This window comes from Heteronotia binoei, chromosome 3 (assembly GCF_032191835.1).
Source record: "Heteronotia binoei isolate CCM8104 ecotype False Entrance Well chromosome 3, APGP_CSIRO_Hbin_v1, whole genome shotgun sequence".
Classification (NCBI taxonomy): Eukaryota; Metazoa; Chordata; class Lepidosauria; order Squamata; family Gekkonidae; genus Heteronotia; species Heteronotia binoei.
This window is the reverse complement of record NC_083225.1, coordinates 23,836,212-23,852,697: the sequence shown is the minus strand read 5'-3', so window position 1 is coordinate 23,852,697 and position 16,486 is coordinate 23,836,212. Positions and strand designations below refer to the sequence as shown.

General features: G+C 46.0%; 1 protein-coding gene across 1 annotated transcript in view; it reads right to left on the bottom strand.

Moving 5' to 3' along the window:
• Positions 1-16,486, bottom strand: part of LMO7 (LIM domain 7) — a 252,121-nt gene that overhangs the window by 56,347 nt on the left and 179,288 nt on the right. Inside the window, exons 15-17 of the mRNA XM_060233592.1 lie at positions 13,260-13,402; positions 11,717-12,149; positions 9,430-9,729 (exon numbers count right to left, since the gene is read on the bottom strand). Of these exons, the coding sequence (XP_060089575.1) occupies positions 9,430-9,729; positions 11,717-12,149; positions 13,260-13,402 (876 nt within the window). The remainder of the gene's footprint in view (positions 1-9,429; positions 9,730-11,716; positions 12,150-13,259; positions 13,403-16,486) is intronic.

Genomic DNA, 16,486 nt, shown 5'->3' with positions numbered 1-16,486 from the left:
GGGCCACTGCCTACCAGCTATGTATGGCTCTGCTCAGCTATGTATGGCTTTGCTCACTGTGCTGGATTCCTTGTGTGATGAAGTGTGCTTAAGAGCACATGAAAGCTTACGTTCTAAATAAAAATTGTTTGGTCTTAAAGGTGCAACTTGACTTAATCTTTCATATGCCTTTGGAGCTACAAATTGAATAAAAATATTTATTTACATGCATCTATAGTCTGGCTAGCTCATCCTAAAGGCAGCATAAAAGTGAATTAGCTTGAGAAAGACAATGGCCATTTCCACATGGATTATCTGCACCAGGTTCAATGCTTTTGAGAAGTGGGTGGGTTTCTTTCCTGCTTCCCCACAGTACAATAGCACATTCACGCAGTCTCCCGAAGTTTCCCTATCTTTTCTCTGGTCTTTCCCAAACCTGGTTTGCTCCGAAGTTGTGCAAAAGATTGCAATAAAACCTAAATGGCTGTTGCGTGGCCTGGAAAATTTCTCCTCATCCTGTCATATTGATGTAATGAGCTTTTTAAAAAAGAATTGCAAAAAGCCCCAGTGGATCAAGCCGAGGAGTTGCAAGGGGCCTGGGGCGAGAAATGTGTTGGAAGACCTGTCCTGCGGATACCCCACTCTTTACTGCACTGTATCAGCAGGCAGGCCAGTGCTGGGAATCTCCCTGTGGAAATCACCAATTAAAAATAGTGAAGTCCAGGGCCGTAGCCAGGAGCCGGAAGGTCGGGGGGCATGTACATTTTTCAGAGGGCACTGATGCCCCAACAGCGCCCCACATGACCTTCCCTTTAGCTGCTCTCCGTCTCGGCCGCCCTGCCCTCCGCTCCCCCTACCCACAAAATTACTTCTGCCAATCAGCTGTTTCGTGGGCCCTTTATCTCATGGGGGGAGCTGGGGGCTGCTTTTGCTGTCAGCTCTGCAGGCTGAACAAAGTAGGAGTTGAGTTGCACCTTTAAGACCAACAAGATGCAATTTGACTCCCACTTTGTTCTGCTTCAGACGAACAGGGCTGCCCGCCTGGATCTAGCTCGGGCAGCTGTTTTACTGGCGAGAAAGGGAGGGAGGGAGGGGGGCGATGAGAGTGACAAGGAGAGAAGAGAAGGGTCTTCTCTTCCCTCCCTGCCACTCTCGCCACCGTCAAGGGAGGGACGGTGGCTCAGTGGTAGAGCATCTGCTTGGGAAGCAAAAGGTCCCAGGTTCAATCCCTGGCATCTCCAAAAAAGGGTCCAGGCAAATAGGTGTGAAAAACCTCAGCTTGAGACCCTGGAGAGCCGCTGCCAGTCTGAGAAGACATTACTGACTTTGATGGACCAAAGGTCTGATTCAGTATAAGGCAGCTTCATATGTCCATATGTTCAAAATAGCGTGTGCCGCGGGCCGTAGCAGAAGCAGTCCCGGTGCCAGTTAAAGGGCCCGCCAATCAGCTGTTCCGTGGGCCCTTTAACTTGCACGGAGGCTGGGGCTGCTTCTGCCACTGGTCCTGTGTGCTATTTCAGTGGCGGGGAGGGGAGGGTGACGGTGACAGGGGCAGGCAGGGAAGAGTTTCCCTTCCCTCTCTCTCCTCTCCCTGCTGCTTTCCCTGGTGCCACCATCCCTTCCCTCCCCACTGCCGCCCTCCCTCCCTTCCCTGCCATTAAAACAGCATGCAGGGCCAGCCACAGAAGCAGCCCCAGCACCCGCAGCAGTTAAAGGGCCAGCGAAACAGCTGATCGGCAGGCCCTTTAACCGGCACTGGGAGCCAGGAGCTGCTCCTGCTACAGCCCCGCAGCACACGCTAATTTAATGGCGGGGGTGGGGGGGTGGTGAGAGTGGCAGGGAGGGAAGAGAAGACCCTTCTTTTGCCTTCCTGTCACTCTCGTCACCATCCTCCCTTCCTTCCCGGCCACTAAAACAGCCAGCAGAGCCGGCAGCAAAAGCAGCCCCCATCTTCCCCAGCGAGTTAAAGGGCCCACAGATTAGCTGATCGGCAGGCCCTTTACCTCCAGCGGGAGGCTGGGGCTGCTTCTGCCTCCTGCCTGCCAAATCACTCATGGGGTCAGCGGAAGCTTCCGGAGCCATGGCAGAGGCCCCGGGGGCTGGTTGGGGCTTCCAGTCAGGGGACCTCGCCCAGAAGTCAGGGGGCTGTGTCCCTACAAGCCCCCTTGTAGCTACGGGCCTGGTGAAGTCACAACAATACAGGCCAGAACTTCAAATCAGAACAAAATAAGAAGTTAAAGGAAGAACCTTAAAGATATGGGTTAGAGAGAAGATTTTGTACAGGTCCATTTGAAAGCTGCATACCTTCTTCTTCTTAACACTATATTCACTAAAAAAAAATATCCCCTCAAATTATAAAATGTGTTAACCTTTTTGTCTGTGTAAAGGAACAGTTCTAACCTCTGGGGTGTTATTTGGTGCACCAAAGTGAAACAAGGCTCAAATTTCTGCCTCGGGAGACTCATAACAAAAGAGCTATTACCCCTGCATTCAACTCTTATCAATATTCCAGAAGCTACTTTGCTTACTTTTGTTTATCTACAAGCAACAATTTCTTTATGCGATGGAACTGCTACCTAAAGGATGCATTCATGGAAAGAGAGTTTAGTGTGGACCTTCAGTCTGATCCAGCAGAGCTCTTCTGAGATTATCAAAAGTTTCCACTACAGATTCTCTACTCAGTTATGGGAAATAAAGAATTTACACAGCCCAAATAAATGAGTAGACGGTATATGCAACTCTGCCTTTACTACCTCCGTTCTATACAACTCTTCCTTTACTACTACGGTTCTAATCCGAAATTTTAACATAACCACAAGGTTGTAAGGCAGTACAGAACTGACCTAAATATTATTAGCCAGAGATCTTGAACTAATTTGTTACACGGGCTAAATCTGACATAAATATCACTTTGTCAGGCCAAGCAATCCATGTGGATTGCCATTGTATGCCATAAAACAGAGGTGTTGAACTCATTTGTTTTGAGGGCCGGATCTGACATAAATGAGACCTTGTTGGGCTGGGCTATGTCAGGTTGGACCAAGTCATGCTGGGCCGGGCCATGTGTGTACCTATTTAAGATTAGGTAGCAGAGATATAAAGAACACAAACACAAATATATATATAGATATGTAATTGCAATTGGCCACCCCTGCACTATAACATGATTTTTTCCCCTATGGAGTCACAGCCAACGTATGGCGATCCCATGGGGTTTCCAAGGCCAAGAAACTTTCAGGGGTGGTTTGTCATTGCCTGCCTCTGCGTAGGTAGGTAGGTAGGTAGTAACTGCAAGTGCAATTGGCAAAGCAAGCTATTCCTCCCCCCTTCCTCCCCAAGGGAGGAACCTCAGCCAATGGAGAAAATAGAGGTTTGGCTCTGTAGCTCCTGTGCGATTGAGCAAGCCTGGCAAAACATGCTGTGATGCAGAAAGAAGCAAGAGGGAGGGAGAAGGAAGCAGATGACAGCCAGTTGCTTGGGGGCCTGATAGGAGCCCTATGGGGGCCTGATTCAGCCCCTGAACTGCATGCTTGACACCCCTGCCATAAAATGTAATTCCAGGTACTTGAGATATAAACTTTATAAGGGACACAAGCAAGCCCAATTAATGATATTAATTTTACTCAAAATACAAACATGCTTAAAACATTAACACTTGGAGTATTTCCTTAAAGTATCTCTCCGATGCCCAACCTCCCACTTCTACCACCCATTACTAGTTAGCACTGAGACAATATACAGGGACAAAATGCAAAGCCTCGGTCATTTGGCAATAAAGGTAATGACCAGTTGCTTGCCAGCCAGAGAAGACCCCTGGAAGGGCCAATTCCTTCCCCTGGGCCATATGTTTGAGACCCCTGTAAACTAGCCTGATCTCATCAGATCTTGAAAGCTAAGCAGGGTCGGCCCTGGTTAGTACTTGGATGGGAGACCACAAAGGAAGTCCGTAAGAACATCAAAGAACATAAGAGAGGCCATGTTGGATCAGGCCAATGGCCCATCCAGACCAACACTCTGTGTCACACAATGGCCAAGAAACCCAAGTGCCATCAGGAGGTCCACCAGTGGGGGCCAGGACACTAGAAGCCCCCCCCTCCAAGCACCAGGGCTGCTACGCAGAGGCAGGCAATGACAAACCACCCCTGAAAGTTTTTTGGCCTTGGAAACCCCATGGGATCGCCATACGTTGGCTGTGACTCCATAGGGGAAAAAATCATGTTATAGTGCAGGGGTGGCCAATGGTACTCTCCAGATGTTTTTTGCCTACAACTCCCATAAGCCCCAGCCATTGGCCACGCTGGCTGGGGCTGATGGGAGTTGTAGGCAAAAAAACATCTGGAGAGCTACCGTTGGCCACCCGTTATAGTGGATGAATTAAAGTAACTTTTAACAGAGGGCTTGAACCAGACGTTTGTGAATGAAGAACCTGGATCTGCCTGTGCATGATGCTGTGAGTGAAGCTAATCTGATTATGATAGGACGGAGGGGGAGAGAGGACAATAAGGCCATCTCGTGTCCAAAGAATAATGCTCAATCGACATATGGCAAACTGAATGTGGTGGGAGTGAGATGGTAAAACACTGAGGTAGTAAAATGAGATGGATTGCAGGTGGAGGATCAGGTTTTCTGGAATGTTTCCTGACTTTAAAAAAAAATCCCTAGAAATATAGAGCCAACTCCACAACCAAAAATGGGGGATTCACTTTCCCAGCTGTGCTACTTTCCCATCAACATGGAGTTCTTTTTGTGAAAAACATTCAATAAATATGGGGTGAGTATAGATGGAAGTTTTGCTAGGTACCCAGGAGTCATTGCTAGGTTCGCGCATCTCCCTAGTCACTGAGATGTGCATTAGTTTAGACACTGCCAGTTGCTTCCTTTCTTTATTCACTCCTGTATCATTTTGAGCGGTTGCCACACATTACAGGACCCTGGAAGCACAAAATAAGCTTATTGTGGAAGTCTCCCTTTGGGCTTCCCACATTATGACCAATATATATATATATATATATATATATACACACACACACACACACACATCACCTAATGTAATATTGATAGGAAATCTAGCTACAATGGAAGTGGTAAAAAGGTAAAGGTAGTCCCCTGTGCAAGCCTCAGTCGTTTCCGACTCTAGGGTGACATCGCATCATGACGTTTTCATGGCAGACTTTTTACGGGGTGGTTTGCCATTGCCTTCCCCAGTCGTTTACACTTCCCCCCCAGCAAGCTGGGGACTCATTTTACCGACCTCGGAAGGATGGAAGGTTGAGTCAACCTTGAGCCAGCTACCTGAACCCAGCTTCTGCCAGGATCGAACTCAGGTCGTGAGCAGAGAGCTTCAACTACAGTACTGCAGCTTTACCACTCTGCACCACGGGGCTCTTACAATTTAAGTCGTAGATGCTTGTAATAACAGATATGTTATAAAAGTTGGAATTGGGAAAGAAAACTGAAGCTGCACCCCAGTCTAATGAAAAACTGCATTAAGTTACACCAAGAAGTTAATAAATTGGACACGAAAGTGGTTTCACTTAGAGGAGATCTCCACATATAACATTTCCTTGTCATTACCATCAACAATACTGCTAAGAATGTCAGGAATGCTGTTCAGTAAGCAGTCCTCCATCCTGTTGCCATAAACGTCTCCAAGATAACTATGGCATTGAAGCCCTATACAGGGTGCTGACAACCTTCTTTGTTTACCTTCGGCACTGGAGAAAGATGGGGACAGAAGCAGCTCCCGATAGCATCTTCTAAACTACTACGGCAAGATTAGTTCTTAATAGGAATTAAACCACTTCTGAAACATTCGATCTGCAGCCCAAATGCATGAATGTCATTTGGGAGAGTCAGGTACGCACCTTGAGCTCTGAATGATATATTTTAGCCGTAGCAATTCCCAGAGCTACCGAAATAAGCTGTTTTAGGGTTGCCAAGTCTAACTCAAATAATATCCAGGGACTTTGGGGGTGGGGCTGGGAGACTTTGGGAGTGGAGCCAGGAGACTTTCCCTAAAATAAATAAATAAAAACTCAGCAGTGCAGTTCCCCTGGATACAGTCTTCATTTCCTCACCCAAGCAGCTGCAAATCATCTCTCTCTCTCTCTCTCTCTCTCACACACACACACACACACACACACACACACAGAGAAGCAAAAATAAAACAGTTTGCAATTCCACACTTGTGTTGTCCCACTGGGGCATTTTACTCACAAGTTGCAGAACTTCCAATAACACAGGGAAACCAAAGGTTCAAATTTACCATTTACTTCGCAAATGACCTCTGAACAGCTTGCATAACAAACAGAGGGTCTGGGCTGCTTTCACAGCTAGTGGGAGCAGCCATCTTGTTCTGCCTGCTCAACCCGCCCCCATTCAGCCTTAAAGACACAGACACACCATCCAAAAAGGAAGCCTTTGCAAGCTTTCTCCTAGCATTCTGAAGGGGAAAGGTATATGGTAGCTGTGGGGGAGGAGCTTCCCCCCACTGGCCAGCTGACTGAGGGTGGGAAGGAGCCTGGGAAAGCGGAAGAACCTCCACGGGGACCTGGGGATTGGCAAGTCTAAACCTGCTGTTCAGTTTTTTAAAATCTCTTCTGCAGTGGGAGTAGCTGTAATTAAGCCGCTGCAAAAAATGACTGCAAAAAAATTTGCCTCTCCTGTTATTTTCCTCCCATGAACAAATTCATGTCCAGTCTTTGGATCATGATCTCACAGGATATGATTTCTTTAAGATTATCAACGAGAATTTAAGATTATCAGAGAGAATAGTTTCCAGCTTTAATTTGTTTCAAAGTTCATGGACTGGCCTGGACAATGAAATAAAGAAGTCAGATTTCACAAGTTAGAATCAGATATCCGGGGCCGTAGCCTTTCTTATCCAATTTGCCCCGCCAGGAGGGAGTCACACTTAGTGACTTCATATTGACCTTACTGCACGTCAGATAACAGGAAACACCTCAGAAGACATGGCAAATTGCCATGAGCACAAAATGGCGCAACAAGCCATCACACGTACAGAGATGGATGGAGAGATGAGAGGGATGGATAGATGAGAGAGAGAGAGAGAGATTTCTTGATAACAAAAGCACTGTCAGACATAATTTTCTCACCACTAATGATCAACACTGCCCAACACTTGGGGGACATTTTTTTACCACTGGTCCAGGGCTTTTATTGTAGCAGGGGCTCCTTTGCCTATTAGGCCACACCCCCTGATGTAGCCAATCATCCAAGAGCTTACAGGTCTCTTCTTACAGGGCCTACTGTAAGCTCCATGAGAATTGGCTACATCAGGGGTGTGTGGCCTAATATGCAAAGGAGTTCCTGTTACAAAAAAAGCCCTGCCACTGCATAATTACTACAGTTGAATCGGCAAGCATTCCCACAATGCTTTGCCACATCTGTCACTATGCCAAACCTCCTTCTGATCAACGGGGGTGGGGGGGGGAGAGGGGAAGCTGACAAAAACACCTGTCTCTCAATCTGGAATAAGTATCTGGAGAAGTGACTCCTGAAAGTTCATACTCTGCCGCAAATTTTGCCACTGGACTCTGACACTTTCCTACTGCTACAGGATGGTTCTGTTAGTGTAACAGTTTGGGGTGGCCACAGCCCCAAGCCTAAAAAAGTTGAAATGAAGTTGACCGTCACAAAGGAAAGGTTCCTGTCTGTGAAAAGCATGGGGAAAAGAGGGGGGAAGCTGACATGGGCTACCAGCACTGGCAGCACCTGCAGAATTCACATCTACAACCCAACAGTAGCTCTTAAAAGAGACGCCCCAGGATAATTCAGGGCACAGCAACGATTCATGCTGATCAGCAGCTATTCGGCCAGATTAGCATGCCAAATGCAGTCCCTGCACAAATACGGAACTGCTCGCAATGCCACTTGCTTTGAATTGCAAACAAGACTTCCAGGTGGTCTAAAGGCAGCACAGACTCAAACACGCTCATTTCAAATAAGGCAATTGTTGGGCAGTGTTCTCAGCATCACCCAATTTGACTAGGAGCCAGAAAACACATTTAGGTCCTGGGTGCAGACTGTTCGCTTTTAAAAGATTTGTAAGACCACCGTTTCATTTCAAGAGCTAAAAGCGCAAGAGCCATGTAACTGGAGGGTTTCATACAAGGTCAGAAACAACTCGAGGCATAAGGGTGCCCACCAGTGTTCCCCCCTAAGCCTGTTAGGGGAGGGCGGGATATAAATTTGATAAAATAAAAAAAATAAGCGGAGTTAACGTGAGCCAGCTCACAGATTTTTAGTCTCCAGCTCACACATTTTTGTCTTAGCTCAGGAAGGATGACCCCAGAGCACACTCATTTATGCAGTACCTCACAACTTTAATGCCAGTAGCTCACAAAGTAGAATGTTTGCTCACAGGACTCTGCAGCTTGGAGTGCCCACTCTTCCGCATTCCATTTTCTGCGATAGTTTGCTAGGTTTCTTATACAGAGACTATTCGTATCTCCTTATTCAAACTCATTCTCTTTCTTCTGCAAGACCCACTTACTTAACAAAGCCATTCTTGAAGACTGCTAGCCAAAACAAGCTGCCACTTGACTCCTCATTTTGCCCCATCCTCCCTTAACTCCACCCCCCACCCCAAAAGGCCGGCCCTGGACTCTCTGGCACTCCCCTCTGCACTGATAACGCCACTGAGTCACATGGGGGGGGCACCCAATTTGGATCCCCCAGAAGGCCAGAGCCCTAGGCAATCGCCTAGTTTGCTGGTGGCAGAGCTGCCACCCCACCCCATCCCATGTTGAATTCTTCTCAGAGCCCATGCCACTTGGATATGATCCTGTGCAGTGCCTAGCATATTGTTTACACTAATGAAGCACTAAACAGAAGGATCTCACCCCCCTGGCTTCTGAGAACTGAACAAAAAAAAGCCACTTGGGCCATAGCCAGTGTCCCCTCTAAGCTGAGTTAGCGTGAGCTAGCTCACAGATTCTTAGCCTCCAGCTCACACATTTTTGCCATCGCTCAGGAAGGATGACCCCAGAGCATGATAATTTATGTAGTTTAATGCCGGTAGCTCACAACTTTAATACCAGTAGCTCACAAAGTAGAACTTTTGCTCACAAGACTCTGCACTTAGAGGGAACATTGGCCGTAGCCAAATTCCTTTCAATTGCTGTGGGTCATTTTATGGCTGTTCACAACTGGGGAGGGACGGTGGCTCAGTGGTAGAGCATCTGCTTGGTAGGCAGAAGGTCCCAGGTTCAATCCCCGGCATCTCCAACTAAAAAGGGTCCAGGCAAATAGGCGTGAAAATCCTCAGCTGGAGACCCTGGAGAGCCACTGCCAGTCTGAGTAGACAAGACTGACTTTGATGGACCGAGGGTCTGGTTCAGTATAAGGCAGCTTCATATGTTCTGACAGGATGGCAGAACAGAAATTTTATCATTATCCAACAGAAGGACTGGACCTTTCTGTACTCACTTGTGCTCTTGGAGTCTCTGGCTCTTGAAGACTTCTCTCTTCCACAGGTGAAGATAAAGTTGAAACCACGTTTTGCTCTGGTTTGGGGCCAAGATGATCAATATCCGCAGCCTGGTAGGCAGAGGAAGTGTTCTCTACAAGCGAGTCTCTTGTCCCAGACTTGTCCTCTTCAGCGCTTCTTAAGTCATTCAGAGAAGGGCTTTGCCCAGGCTCTGCTTTAGAAAACGAATTGCTGGTGAATGTATGTTGAACTCTCTTGGATGCGTCTACGTCTCCATTATATTTTCCAGCATCATCCATCTAGGAGAGACACAAGTGAATTTAGGGGGAGGTATTTGTGAGTTTCCTGCATTGTGCAGGGGTTTGGACTAGATGACCCTGGAGGTCCCTTCCAACTTTATGATTCTAAGTTTTTCATCTGCAACTTTTAAGAGTTTATTTTTAAGGTGATTTTCTAAAAGGGGCACGGCACTAAATAGCCTTGAACTCCATCCAGATTTCTTCAAATGTTATCCAGACCTAACACACACTGCTTAGTAAACTCCCTATTAATGCATTTTATAAAATGATGATTGCACTCTCAAAAAGAACAGCCTGCAACATGGCAGCACAGCAGTGCAATTAGGTGAGCACATCCTTTAGAAACCTTGATTTGGGATAGTATAATGCAACGATGCTGCCACAGAAGAAAAAGGAGGAGGAGAAGGAGATTGGATTTACACCACGCCCTCCACTTGGGAGTCTCAGAGAAGCTCACAATTCCCTTCCCTTCCTCTCCCCACAACAGATACCCTGTGAAGTACGTAGGTGGGGCTGAGAGAGAACAGAAGAGAAGCCATGTTGGATCAGGGTGTCAGTTGTGGGAGGAGAAGATATAGGAGATTGTAAACTGCTATGAGTCTCAGATTCAGAGAGAAGGGCGGGGTATAAATCTGCAGACTTCTTCTTCTTCTCCCAGATTAGTGTCTGCACAATTAACCACCACAGCAAACTAAATGTCCCATCAAACAATACCATAAAAGCTATTTAATCTTTGTATTGTTCAACAGCTTCTGTTAACGTTCTTTTAATTTTATGTCAACCACTGTGGTATGAGAGATTTAAAATATATTTGTTAGTAAAGAAATGTCTATTTTAAGCTCTGGAACTGTTTGTTTATATCTTATGCCAGGTGTTCTCAACGTGCTACCTATGGGCACCTACAGATACCTTTCCTAGCATATACCACGTTTTTAAGGAGGTGACCGACGCCAGGTAAGGCTGCTTTTGTCCACCAAGGCTTCTAACTGGCTGCTGGAGATTTGATTGACTGTGCAGATTCATAAAAATGTTTTGGCAACAGCTACCATCATTGGTTGTAGATTTTTCCAGGCTGTGTGGCCGTGATCTTGGCATTGTGAGACCTGACGTTTCACCAGCAACTATGACTGGCATCCTCAGAGGTATGACCCAGAAAACTGAAGTTCTCTCTGGGTCAAATACTTGTAAGCTCTTGGAGGACTGGCTACATCAGATGGTGTGGCCTAATATGCAAAGGAGCTCCTGCTAGAATTCCACCCCTGATGGTAGCTATACATTGTCGAAGGCTTTCACAGCTGGCGTCCATAGGTTGTTATAGATTTTCCAGGCTGTGTGGCCGTGGTCTTGGCATTGTGAAACCTGACGTTTTACCAGCAACTGTGACTGGCATCCCCAGAGGTATGACTCAGAAAACTGAAGTTCTCTCTGGGTCAAATACTTCAGTTTTCTGGGTTACACCTCTGAGGATGCCAGGCACAGTTGCTGGTGAAACGTCAGGTCTCACAATGCCAAGACTACAGCCACACAGCCCGGAAAATTTACAACCACCAATGGACTCCAGCCGTGAAAGCCTTCAACAACGTATAGCTACCATCAGAGTGGAATTCTAGCAGGAGGAGTTCCTTTGCATATCAGGCCACACCCCCTGATGTAGCCAATCCTCCAAGAGCTTACAGGGCTCTTCTTACAGGAATTCCTCCTGCTAGAATTCCACCCCTGGTTACCATCATCTTCACTGAAGGTAGGCCACAACAGCTATTTTGTGGCCTGTTCCACCTCCTGCAGAAGCTATTTTGGGGCAGTCATTCTGTAGCTGCACCCATCACACTGTGTCGAAAGATGCCTGCAGGCTTAAAAAAAGGCTGGGGCTCCCTGCTTTATGCATTTTTTTTAAAAAATGGAAAAGGTGGAAGTGCTTGAAATTGTTACCCACGAATGCTTGAAACGGCTACTACCCACAAAGATCTTCAGATGAAAGTATTTTTACCGTGAACGACCTGGGAAGCGATGAGATTCCTCTTGAGTGGACACCAAAAGGCCTTGGCGTAACCACAGAGGTTAGCCTGGCAGTATCAGCTCTCGTGTAAGTTCTCGGGAGAGAAGATGTAACCCGAGCTGACCCAATCGGCGCGTTGACTGAATAGTACGCAGACAAAGGCGGCTGGCTTTTTTCTTCCACCATGCTCTTAGATGGAACTGGAGTTTCAACTCTTGCCTCGCCAGTCTCTGTTTTCAGATCGCTCTCTTTGCCGTTTTCTTCACTTTTCAGCGAACCGGGGGCAGCATGGTTTTCAACCTGGTGATCTTTTGACGGTCCTGAAGGCGTTTTCTCTTCGCTGAACACATCGTCGCTTGACAAGTACCTGTGTCTCGCTCGCTGCTGGCTCCCACCACTGTACAGCCCTTGATCTCTGTCCTCCCTGGGGACCAAAGGAAAAGCACAGTTGCGGCATTAGTGGCCTGCAGAAACAGGTGGGCTTCCAATCCTCTATTCAACCCATTCTAAAGCAGCGCTTGAACACTGCAGGTTTTCCTGGGTATTATTCCGCCTTAATCCTTACACTCCTAAACAGGGCTTTCATCTTTCTCTTTCTCTCTCTCCCCTTTTCAACAAATAAGACCCATGTCTATTTTCAGAACAATATGTTGCCAAAGAATGACCCATTTCCCTCAGGCAAGTCGTAGAAAAGGGCGAATACTTGACGCGATCACAAATGAATAACTTTCCTGTTGAGGTTCAATGGGAGCTTTTCAAACAAAAAACCTTAAATGCAAAACAAAAGGATGCTTTGATATGGTATGGGTCCCTACTTTAAAACAGTGCGAGTTGATGCTGTCATAAGCACTTGATGCAGGTATAGTGTTTATTTTTTGCCTCATAAAGCTTACATTTGTTCCAGATTCCACTCGGAACACAGCGAACAGCCAGATGTAAGCTTTGTAATGTTGTTTTATAAAGCAACCTCTGCTGTTTTTACCAGAACTAGTTAAACGAGAAAATAAAATTCAGACACCTGTGTTATTTCTACCAGAAGCAGTTGACCGGGAAAATAAAAACCAATACGAAACCCTATGCCAACTGCAAGTAAGACTTTTAGACAGAACGCATCAGTGCTGTGATCTCAGGGGTACTTAGCTTGATGGCAAGCCAAAATGGGTTTACAGCTGAGAGGTAAACTAAACAAACTCTTCTAGTCATTGGAGTTTGAAGAAAAACCTCGAATTAAAAGCTCACTTATTCCTCAAAAAATGGCTTAATTCAAAGTGATGAACCTTAAAAAAGTTCCATTAGTGATTTACCGTACAATGCAAATAATTTTAATTAGAAGAAAATGTTTTAAAAGTTCTGAATTAAAAGAAAAAAAACGTAATTTAAATGTTAAGAAATGAAATTGCTGAACTTGGATTTGCATGCTAGAGGCTCCAGTTGTAAGGATATTTCTAAGGCATCTGAACTCTTTGGAACTGATTTCCAAGTAAATATGCTCAGGACTTAAGAAAAACCCTAGCCACAATTTTAAAAGGATTACCTGTCTTTCTGCATTTGTTTCAATGATTTGCTGTGCCTCCCAGAGCCCTCAGAAGATTGCCGCTCTATTTCTTCTCTCTCTTCCTTTTTCTTTTGCAGATCAGAAGTGTAGCTCTTGCGCCGGTTCTTCCATTTTGCCAAATCCTAAAGGCAAATCACATAAACTTGCAATGCATTTTCTACAGTCGTCAGGAAAGAGAACTGCTCTTGTGAATGGCCAGGTATCCTGTTACTTATCCAAGACTGCTGATTCCGACTGGAAGCTCCGGTGCCCTAATTTCGCTATGCACGTCTAGTGTGCCCGTATTCTCAGGTATCAACCCAACAATATTCCCTCTAACAGAACTGGAAAGCAACTGATTTCCCTGCGGCTGAAGAGGCCAGTCAAATGCTGGATAATCAACAGTTAAGCAATTATTTTGCAAAACAAAAGTGTACATTCTGAATGTTTTTCTTTTTCTTTTTTTTAAATGTTTTAACCTCCTGATTGATTTCTCGAATTGACAACAGCATATAAAGTATACTACTACAATAAAATGATATAGAAATAAACAGCTGAGTAAGTAGGTACGTATGTAGGAGCCCCGTGGCACAGAGTGGTAAAGCTGCAGTACCGCAGTCCAAGTTCTGCTCATGACCTGAGTTTGATACTGGCGGAATCTCAAGGTTGACTCGGCCTTTCATCCTTCCGATGGAATTGGTCCTCGGTCAAATGAGGACCCAGTTTGCTGGGGGGAAAGTGTAGATGACTAGGGAAGGCAATGGCAAACCACCCAGTAAAAAAGTCTACTGTGAAAACGTCATGATGCAATGTCACCCCAAAGTCAGAAATAACTGGTGCTTGCACAGGGGACTACCTTTACCTTTTTTTTTTTTAAGGTATGTATCGAGAACACAAATATGCAGCAAGAGGAATACAAGATATCTGAAAACTGTGAACCAAAACATGTACAACACAATGACAGCTGTCACAAAACTAAGGTGTAAACCAAAGAAGTATCTTCTAGTGAACAACAGGCAGCAAAAACATGTTGTTAAAAGGGGGGACCATTTCTCCATAATGTCCGATTGCTGAATTTGCAAAGCAGTTTATAGCAATGATTAAATGGAATTTTGAGAACATTTCTGTTCCATCAAATAAGAACAAAAACTAGTCATTAGATCCCGATATAATAAGCTCAGCTTATTTTTGCCTGTGAGTGAAATAAACCAGCTGCTGAAGAGATGCAAAACTTCCACCGACAGGTGTCCGAGCAAAAGTCAACGAATCCAAGTATTTGATATTTGTTGCTGTTGTTTTGCTATCAAATTGCAACCAATTTATTGCCAGCCAACAGGGTTTTCAAGGCAAGGGATGTTCAGAGGTGGTTTGCCATTGCTTGCCTCTGCACAGTGACCCTGGAATTCCTTGGTGGGCTCCCATCCAAACACTAGCCAGAGCCAAGTCTACTTAGCTTCCAACCAGTGTTCCCTCTCAGCTGAGTTAGTGTGAGCTATCTCACAGATTTCTAGCCTCCAGCTCACACATTTTTGTCGTAGCTCAGGAAGGATGGCCCCAGAGCACACTAACTTATGCAGCAGCTTGCCACTTTCATGCTAGTTGCTCACAAAGTAGAATTTTTGCTCGCAAGACACTGCAGCTTAGAGGCAACATTGCTTCAAACGTCTGATGAGCTATCCTGGTGCTATGTCTGCGCTTAGTTTTCCTAGGGACTCGGTGAGCTTGAATCCTAAAGACCAGGGCATTCTTTGTAGCAGGAACGCTTTTACATATTAGGCCACACCCCTCTGATGTAGCCAATCCTCCAAGCGCTTACAGTAGAAGAGCCCTGTAAGCTCTTGGAGGATTGGCTACATCAGGGGTGTGTGGCCTAATATGCAAAGCAGTTCCTGCTACAAAAAAAGCCCTGCTAACGACAATAGAGCACTAGGATCACAGCAGCCACAGTCCAGTTGGGCGGGCTGCACTGGACTAGCTATAGGGGGCTCGAGGGCCAGTTTCACCTTACCTATCCGGGTCAGGGCTTTCGATAGTTAAGAATCCATTATCCTATCCAACACTGCTACTGAAGAGTAGGCTAAGAGAACTACACCAACAAACGATGAACTGGCAAACATGTTCTTCATATTGAAGTGTTTTAACCTTCCTGAAGAACTGCCCTCTCTGCACATGAACTAGGAGAAGAATGCTTGCCCTGCCCCCAAGCGAGAGACGGGAGACTGTAAGCCCCCCAAGCAGGGCGTTCAACCCTGGGGCGGGGATGGACTTGGAGGGCATGTAACCCCCTGAAAAAAATTCACGTGGTCCTAACTGCCACATGCTGAGAAAAAACACTGATTTGTCTAAGGGTGGAACCTAGCATTATATGGAGGGAAAAAGAAGAAGACGACTGCAGATTTATACCCCGCCCTTCTCTCTGAATCTGAGACTCAAAACGGCTCACAATCTCCTATATCTTCTCTCCCCACAATAGGCACTCTGTGAGGTGGGTGGGGCTGAGAGGGCTCTCACAGCAGCTGCCCTTTCAAGGACAACTCCTACGAGAGCTATGGCTAACCCAAGGCTATTCCAGCAGGTGCAAGTGGAAGAGTGGGGAATCAAACCCAGTTCTCCCAGGTAAGAGTCCACACGCTTAACCACTACACCAAACTGGCTCAATTCCTTGAACCCATTTCCCCCTGGTAAGGAAAACAGACGGGACTGAGGTCTTATAGTAGAGAATCAGCACACAGAAAAGGGCAAAGGTTGTCCATGCAAATGCTACCAGAAGTCATTACCTAACCTTCTCTCCCCTACCCCTAGTGGACTGCAAAACTCTAAGAAGCCCAGCTGAGAGAAAACAACATGAGAGAGAAAACATCTCTGCAGGCCAACCATTAATCTTTCTATTCATGCCCCCCTATTCTACCACCATATTTGTGCTCTTTAAGGAACATGTTTGGAGAGGCAACATGCAGGTCTCCTTTTACAAAAGGTAGACAAGCATCTTGAGGAAGCTGATAAGCACAGCAGCTAGGCACAATGTCTACTGTTTCATTGCCCCTACCATCTAACAGCAAAAAACACATCCTCTGAAACGGAAACTGAACTTCAGAAAATCGCCTGTGACTGACTGCCAAGAGATTTTTTTCCACGGGTTATTTGTGCATTTTATGAAATTCAGAGTATTTCTCATAACAAGAAAGGGGGACTTCAACTATATAGCCACTTTGCCCAACCCCATGTCA